This window comes from Sinocyclocheilus anshuiensis, unplaced genomic scaffold, assembly GCF_001515605.1.
Source record: "Sinocyclocheilus anshuiensis isolate Anshui unplaced genomic scaffold, SAMN03320099.WGS_v1.1 scaffold1006, whole genome shotgun sequence".
Classification (NCBI taxonomy): domain Eukaryota; kingdom Metazoa; phylum Chordata; class Actinopteri; order Cypriniformes; family Cyprinidae; genus Sinocyclocheilus; species Sinocyclocheilus anshuiensis.
The window spans coordinates 684,123-693,323 of record NW_015540918.1 but is presented as its reverse complement, the minus strand read 5'-3'; the positions used below and the strand labels follow the sequence as shown (position 1 = coordinate 693,323).

The window sequence follows — 9,201 nt, the reverse complement described above, 5'->3', positions numbered from 1 at the left end:
ACCAGTGGAAAAGCACAGATCTAGTACATCCACTCGGTATCCACCAGCGTGGTTGATATGAGGCCAGTAAATCACATTGGAAGCCTCTTAACCTCTCTGTGATCTGGACATTAAAGAAATATTTACAGTGTTTGAGCAATACATCTACAGTAAGAACCCTCACAGGGATTAAGAGCGCAAAAGCAGTATAACAATTCATTCTACAGATGAGGCTAAATGTCATCAATCATAATTGTTTATCCCTCATGTAAAACCAAGTACCACATCTCAGAAACAGAGGCGCTGCCAAATGGTTTCTACTGTAAATGCTTTCTGCACGTTGACACATTTGACAGACGGGTAAAACAAAACAACGGACAAACGAGGAGAAACTGAAACTTTTTTCCAACAGGAAATCCTCTCACGAATATTAACTATAAATGGAATGAAATTAGCATTTGAGCAGGATATTAATCATGTTCCCAGGCACCTGTCAGTGAGCTAAATGGATAAAACAAGCAGCCAATCATCATCAACATACAACTGATGTGATTTAAACAGCCTATCAGGAGGCTGGAGGGATTCTCTCACAGATCTGACACTTGTTCTCCATCTACAAATATAATATATAAATCAACATGAAATGATATTCAAAAATTTTACTTCCATTACTTCCATTTTACTTCCATAATCCATAAAGATATGTGTATTAGGAGGCATTTCATAGGTAGAGATTTTAATTAAAAACTACAAAGTTTTTCTTTGGAATAACGTGCACCAATTCATCATATTTGAAGAAAGTAAACAGAGATTATTTTGTTTTTACTGTACACACACAACTTCTAGCCCTCTAGTTCACTTTTCTCTCTAACATATCAACTAGTGCGGCGTCTAAAGTGAGCTAGATTAGTATCTTATTTCACCCAAATGACATCAAAGGGAGATGCGTCTCCTGCTAAAGTTAAAGCTGAGGTTAGCACTACTGTCACACTATCTTAACTTCCGAAAGGGCTTTGCTTCCTCTGACCTGAGGACAACGAATCAAACCGCAGATGTTTGAGATTGTGACAGGAAGATTAGTGATACCCCAAAGCCATGTTAAAGTCTCCGTTTAGAAACATGCTGAGGGTATGTTCTCAGACAAAGCGTGTGAAAGGATTTCACCTGGATGACAGTGTGATCAGAAGGTAGTGTACAGTAAAAGTTACTCTCATATTCTAGTTAAGCTTTTTTTGTCAAATGAATTAAAAAATAATGAAGATCTGTTGGAAGTTGTATTTTCAAGCTCTTGCTCATACAACTCATTTTCTGCTCGCTAGACATTTATATAGAATATACTGACATATTATAATGTGCTTCCTTCAATCTGGTCCTTAAATTTTCTTTACTTAGTCTTAAAAAAGTCTTAAATTGACCTTCATAAAACCTGCAGAAACCCTGCTTTGCTTTAACTGAAAGGCAGGATTCCTTCCTTTCGTTTTGGCCTGTCTTCTGGCATCTAAGCAGTGGGTACAAAGAATAAGATGGAGCAGAGGAAGATAAAATCACAGTGCCACCACAGCTGTAGCCCTCTGATACAAATAAATTCATAAAATCCAGCTGCTGTAGAAGACCTGATTTATTAGAGGCTCTCACGAAAACGAGAGGTTTTTAGGTTTCACATGAGCCATTCGTCTCCCGCTATCTTCCAGCACTCGACTCCAGCTCAGATAAAAGCCCATGATCTATATCCTCGCCCCCTCACGGCCCCACCGGGCAACAGAGACCAGAGCACGAATCACTTGACTGAGGAGAGGATGTCTTTCCCATAGTACAGTATGACATAATGCCTGTTTCAAAAGACAATACACACAATCTTAGCAGCAAATGATTCACACTAGATTGGATGATTCTTTACAGAGAGACAGCTATGGGAAAAAGGTCACCCGGTGATCCGAGCATCTCATTTGACACCATTACTGTGACAACACCAGCCAGTGCCTGTGCATTTGTGCAAGTATGTTTGCACATGTGAGAAATGTCCTGTTGACAACAGACAACTGTGACGATGAGTGCGAGTGAAGGATCGAACTCGAGAGGACATGCAAACACTCTCAGTGTTTGACCCTGAATCCCTTACACCACCTGTATGACTGTGAAAAGACAGACAGAGTTTTTATGCTGGCTACAGATGTGATTCAAGCTCATCAGATATTCAGACCATGGTGCAAAATGCCGCAGAAGGGCAGCTTGCTCAAGGGAAGCTGTCATTTCTTAAGACTACGCTCTCTTATAGTAGGAAGGACTCATTTTAGTAGATAAAATTCAATAAATCTATCTCTTGTCTACTTGAATCATGTGTTTTTGAATCAATCTAGAATGCTAACAGAATAAATCTTATATGGTGACTACAAATCATTGGCTGCTGTGTGAAATTAGCATTGTGCTTTTTCATTGGACAACATTACATGAAAGCTGTCACTTTTTAGCTGAGCAAATTAGCATTCATGCTACATGGAATATTTTTATTTGAACTAATTAATCTAATTTGTGATTTGATTCAACTGTCAAAACTTACTGATCCTATGTTTGAATATGTGTACTTCCTCATTAGTGTCAAAAACTATACAACTGATGAGTAGTTTGCTCAAATCCCAGCCCAGGCTCATTGGAAAAACATGCCTGCTGTGACATTTCTGCAAAATGATATTACTTTGTTTCTTTTACATTTCACAACACTTTCAAAGTAAAATGTTCAGTGAGTGGTGCTAAAAACTGTTTCAGTTTTTACCCAGAACAGATTCATGTGAATCTGGCTTAACAAGCTTATGTTGCCAAATGTGCAGTATGCATGAAACAGTACGCCAAAAATAACCATATGACGTACTACTTCAGCTAAGATTCTCAAGTATGCATCCAATGGACACGTTACTATCCTACGAAGCCATAACAGCAACATAGCACAGTAGGTCAAATAACAATGCTAATGTCCAGATTGTATCCAACACACCTGCACACTTACAGAACATACCTGATTAACAGCCAAGATATGTATTTCATCAAATGCAGCACATACTCTGACAGTAATTCAAAAGCAGATGTACACTCTTAAAAATAAAGTTTCCAAAAGGATGTTTTCGAAGAATCATTTTTGGTTCCCTAAAGAACCTTTCTGTGAAACATTCTTAAAATAACCATTTTTTCTTAGTGTGAAGAACATTTTAAAAATCTAAAGAATCCCTTTTCACTTTAAAGAACCTTTTGTGAAATGGAAAGGTTCTATGCATGTGAAAGGTTCCTCATGGCAAAAAAAAAAAAAAAGAAGTTTTATTTTTAAAAGTGTAGCACAGAATTGTAACAAACCACAGCCTGCTGATCTAAGTATGCAGCATAGTGAGGTCATGTGACATAAAACCCAGAGTCTTACCTGGCAAAGAAGGATGCAGCAGCGGAGGTGCCACTGGAGGGCGCTGTGGTGACCGGGGCAGGAGGTGGAGCAGCAGGGCTGCTGTATGCACTGGGTCGGTCGGTGTTATAGCGGTTGAGCGCGGCTTCATTAAGACCCTCCCGGTTGCCTTCTGACACCATCTGAGAAATCTGTATGCAAGTAAACATGGGTATTAAAAACAAATCTGCAAAACGGCCAACTAAATAAGAGCAAATGACTCTATTTACAGATAAACAAATGCAGTATAGCTCAGGTAATGTTCTCAGTTTAGTATTTTATGTCCCCCATGACACCTATTTTCCCTGATATGCATGGGAAAAGGGGTGAAAACTCATTCTATTTGTGTTTGAACTACAGCAGCGTCTCTCTGGAAAGCGTCCCGAGTCACGCAGTGGTGGAGAATAAGTTTAGCACAGATTCTGCCAGGCCTTCAGATAAACAACTCAGCTTAGATGTGAGTCATGAGAAACAGCCCTGATAATTGCGCTGTGAAGGGCCAACAGCACGGCTGGCTTTCTTAAACAAGCATTCAGCCAGACCCACTCAGGGAGATTTGGAAATAATCCGGACACCCTCCCCTGCCCCGGCTGTAAATAGATGGTGAGGGCACTGCTGTTGCTGTGGGCCGGGGTCTGTCGTTTCGCCCCAAATAAGGACACACGAGTCCCTGAGGAGGATGAGCTGTGCTGTACAGTGAACCAGCCGCCCTCTGTGTGTTTACCCAGAATGCTTCACAAATGTAGGAAAATATCACCCAGATAAGCTTGGATGGACAGTGAGAGAATCCAGATCTGTGCATTTGTTGATAAAAATGTCCAGCATTGGACATACATGCATCACAAGACAATTTGGTCATGTATGTATGTGTGTGTGTGTGTGTATATATATGTATGTATGTATACACAAGTAATACATTACAAAACTATTAATATAATGATGAATCTAACAAGTTTTGTAACAAATTTTTAAGACTGATTTTAATGTGATCTTTATAAAAATGACTAATTATACATGAATACTAAAACAACAAAAATGAAATGTAAAATTGTAATAAATATGAACCCCTGGAACATAAAAGTAGCAGAATTTGAAGAAACAGCCAATTGTGATTTGTTTCTGCACAACATATCTCATCAAATTAAAGACGACCAGTACCAACAGTGACTTTCACACCTCGGAGAATGAGTGAGTTTAACCTGAGGTGTTCACAGCCAAAGGCTCATGGTGTCTTCACAGCCTCGCATGTGTTATTTCAGTCTGGCTGCAGGTATGATGGCAAAATGCACAGCTGTTTAAAAATACTCCGTGATAGCACATGACTGACAGGTATATTTAGCAGTGTCTGCACTCACTACAGTTCCTTAACACTGCATTGGTCTGGGCAGACATCCATGTGACAGTAGGTGTGTTCGCATTTGACAACTGTTGGAGTTAAACGTCTGGAATGAAATGTCACGGGAATAACCACAAACCATTAATAAACCTGATAATGTGCAGCTAATAATGAACACAATATTGATCATTTGCCAACAAATAATCAGTTTTATATAACTGGTCATCATAAACAGTATTATCCTACTACATAGTGAAGAACGGGTCAGTCTAGAAGGCCTAGTACAGAGGGCAATATGAGAAATATTAAAAAGCTTTTATACCTTATTAATGAATGGATTAAGCTTCTACATAAAGCTAAATCCTGCTCATTCGGTGCACACTTATCAAGCGATGATCTGATGATATAATAGTCATTATCTAATTCTGATCACGCAAATCTCCCACCCCAAGCCAAGCCAGAACAATTATGGAAACTAAGCCGCAAAAATGGGTGTTTTGAAGCCAGATTCATGAGCAAATTAACATATATAAGCCTATTAAGTGTTCAGAAACAGTCAATCATAACGGATAATTTAGAAGTCTTAAAGAAACAGTTCACCCAAAAATGAAAATGTGCTGAAAATGTATTCACCCTCAAGCCATCCAAGATGTAAATGAGTTTGTTTCTTTATCAGAAGATTTGAAGAAATGTAGCCTTACATCATTCGCTCACCAATGGATCCTCTGCAGTGAATGGGTGCCATCAGAATGAGAGTCCAAAGGTAGCCAGAAGTCATGATAAATTTGTTTCTTACAAACACGCAGCTTTTCACTTCACAAGACGTTAAATGATGGACTGGACTGGTGTGGATTACTTGTGGATTATTGTGATGTTTTTATCAGCTGTTTAGACTCTCATTCTGACGGCACCCATTCACTGCAGAGGATCCACTGGTAAGCAAGTGATGGAAAAAAATTCTCCAAATCTGTTCTGATGAAGAAGCTCATCTACATCTTGGATGGCCTTAGGGTGAGTATTTCAGCAAATTTTCATTTTTGGGTGAACTATTCCTTTAAAGTTACAGTAACAAAAACAGCCTGTTTAATTCTCAAAAAAATCTCATAAACCAAATAATGCAATAAAAGTGTACAAATATGGACTTTATGAAAAAACTTTAATGAATCTTCAGTGAATGTTTATTTTCATTGAGCTAAATGGCAATTCTATCCTCAATGGCAGCATTGAAATGACTCAGCCCTGCTCACAGCCAGTCAAATCTTTTGGGAACCTACGGCTGATTTGCCATCTGTTGTGCAGGAATGAGAAGAAGGAGCATCAAATACCAGCAGTGCCAAGAGCACAGATTGCACCTCTCAGCCCATCCTCCCATCATCTCTCCATCCATTCTCCTGCCTCACTTACTTCTCCTCTCTCTCCTCTGTCTGATAGTAGCCCTTTGTTTGCCCAAATGTAATGCCCCCATCCATCTATCCATCCATGTTTAACTGTTTGACATTGACTTTGACCTTCATACTCTTTTTGCTGGTCCATATGGCTTTGTAAAGCCAAATTAAAAGTCTTAGCATTGCTGATATCAGCCAGATAAAGGTTATTCGAAGATCAACAGATAGCTGGTTACATTGTAAGTCTTCTGTCCAAGTTCTCCAGTTACAAATAATGCACTGTAAATGTTTTCTTACAGTTTTTTTTATATGAACAAAAAGAATATGTTTACGCTATCCCATATATTTAAGTTATAAATTTAGCGCTTTGTATTCTTAAAAATTTTTTTTTTTTCAAACTTACAACTGGTTAGTAATTAATAAACAAATAAAAAAAGAAAAGAAAATTTAAGTTATAAATTTAGCGCTTTGTATTCTTAAAAATTTTTTTTTTTTTTCAAACTTACAACTGGTTAGTAATTAATAAACAAATAAAAAAAGAAAAGAAAAGAAAAGAAAGGGATCAGTTTAGGAACAATGCATGTTAAAATATCTGTTATTAAATTATAAAATATATATATATTAATCTAATTGCCTTTGAAAAATAAATACTAATCTAATCTTATTGTCATCTACAGTAATTGACACAATCCGTATTTTTATGGAATTATACAGCAGATTGTTCATATCCATGCAAAGAATTGTCTAACGCTAATCAAGTCTTATTTTGGAAAAAGAGATGCAGATTATCAATAGAGGATACTGTATTTTATGAACTTTAAATCTTGAGAAGATAAATGTGATATATAATGTCTTAGTATGTTATAAAATTGCAAATACTAAAGAGAGCAATCTCAATATTGCAGAAAAATATCACTCTAGTGATTTATTCAAGCATATTAGAATGCCCTGAGCACAATTATAGCAACTTCACCGCAGATGACGGATTGCCAAGTACGCCCCTGTGCATGTGTGAAATCAATATCCAGCTCTTGTAATTTTATGGATGTCTCATTTCATGTGTTTCAACAGCAGGCCGGCCACCCCGTGTGACTACACGGGCTCCAGGTTTGCATGAGACCGGGGCCAAGTGCAGGTGTGATGGATGAGGAAGGTAGAGAACATTTGTAAGAATGGAAGTTTCCTGATGCAGCAGAAATACCCAAGAGAGGAATGGAAGGATCTAAAAAGAAGCCCTTGAGTGGAGGTTTCTTTCCACCCATTTCCCCAGCGGCCCCCCTGCACACCCACAAGAAGAGACTTCTTCATTCATCATAATTAAAGCCGGAACCCACTGCACTGCCTGGATACTCCTTTCCTGGATATGTTAACTATTCTTCACCATCCCTTGAGCGCTCTCTATATCTGTCTGTGACAGTTCACATTCACTTCTCAATTCAGATGGGATGGAAAACTGGACTTACAGTCCTGGATAGGAATAGCACACTGGAGATGGGCTGCAGAAAGAAATAAAACCATGGGATATGCTAAAAAGGAATGACACATGTTTTTCACTGAGGTACAGTATAAAAAAGTACAGTAAGTATCTTAGTACAGTAGTTAGTGTGAATATGAAAAATTTACATTTGAATGGCCACATTCCACAGGAATCTAAATATGAGTTTGAATAGAGGAAAATTAATTTACTAAATTGCAACTCAAAGAAGTTCAACTCAGCAAATTCATAATCCATCTATCGATTGATTGATTGATTGATTGATTGATTGATTGATTGATTGATTGATTGATTGATTGATTGATTGATTGATTGATTGATTGATTGATTGATTGATTGATCGATTGATTGATTGATTGATTGATTGATTGATTGATTGATTGATTCATTCATTCATTCATCAGTCAATCGATAGATGGATTTTGACCAACCTACTGACTGTCCGTCCATCCATCCATCCGTCTTTCTATTTGCCTATCCATAAGCTCACCCATTTTTGTATCCATCTGTCCATCCATCCATCCATCTGTTCCTCAATACATCCTTCCATCTTTCTATTCATTTATTCATCCATCTATCCATCAATCTGTCGATCTGTCCATCCATCCATCTTTCTATTCATCTATTCATCCATCAAATCTGCCCATCTATCCTTCCATCTGTTTTTCTATTCATCTATCCTTCCATCCATCGTCCATCTTTCTATTTATCTATTCATCCATCAATCAATCAATCTATCTGCCCATCCATCCATCCATCCATCAGTCAATCAATTAATCTTTCTATCTGTCCATCCATCTTTCTATTCGTCTATTCATCCGTCTATCCATCAATTAAATGATCACTTATTTTACATTTTCAAACAAGGCTTTGTCAAGTCAACCTTTAAATTTTTCTAGTTAAAAATTATTCATACAAATTTCTTTGAAATTCCATTCATTTTTATTCTACATACTTATAGAAATTCAAATTACAATTCTGCATCATGTTTGCTACAGTGTAAAAAAAATCTGTTATATTTACAGTAAAAACTGGCAGCTGTGGTTGCCAGAACTTTACCGTAAAAAAACTATGGCATCAACATTTTAGGTTTTACAGGCTTAAAGGGGTCATATGATGTTGATGCCAAGAACATTATTTTGTGTATTTGGTGTAATGAAATGTGTTTATGCGGTTTAAGGTTAAAAAACACATTATTTTCCACATACTGTACATTATTGTTTCTCCTCTATGCCCCGCCTTTCTGAAACGCGTCAATTTTTACGAAGCTCATTTGTCTGAAAAGCGGGGTGTGCTCTGATTGGCCAGCTATCCAGTACGTTGTGATTGGCCGAATACCTCAAGTGTGTGACGGAAATGTTACGCCCCTTACCATACTGTAATGCCGTCTCACACACAGCGTCACACACGGCGGCCTTGAGTGAGCGGAGGCCTGCGGGCTAGAGTGAGCGGCGGCGGGCTTCAGTGAGCGGAGGCCTGCGGGCTAGAGTGAGCGGCGGCGGGCTTCAGTGAGCAGCAACGGGCAGGCTTGAGAACGGCGTGGCCGGAGGGCTTGCGGCAACCACATGTGACGACTCCGGGC

At 38.3% G+C, this 9,201-nt stretch overlaps 1 protein-coding gene across 1 annotated transcript in view; it reads right to left on the bottom strand.

The window, feature by feature from the left end:
* Positions 1-1,597: 1,597 nt before the first annotated feature.
* Positions 1,598-9,201, bottom strand: part of LOC107689325 (kinesin-like protein KIF26B) — a 55,334-nt gene continuing 47,730 nt past the window's right edge. Inside the window, exons 5-6 of the mRNA XM_016487273.1 lie at positions 3,386-3,555; positions 1,598-1,808 (exon numbers count right to left, since the gene is read on the bottom strand). Of these exons, the coding sequence (XP_016342759.1) occupies positions 1,757-1,808; positions 3,386-3,555 (222 nt within the window). The 3' untranslated portion in view covers positions 1,598-1,756. The remainder of the gene's footprint in view (positions 1,809-3,385; positions 3,556-9,201) is intronic.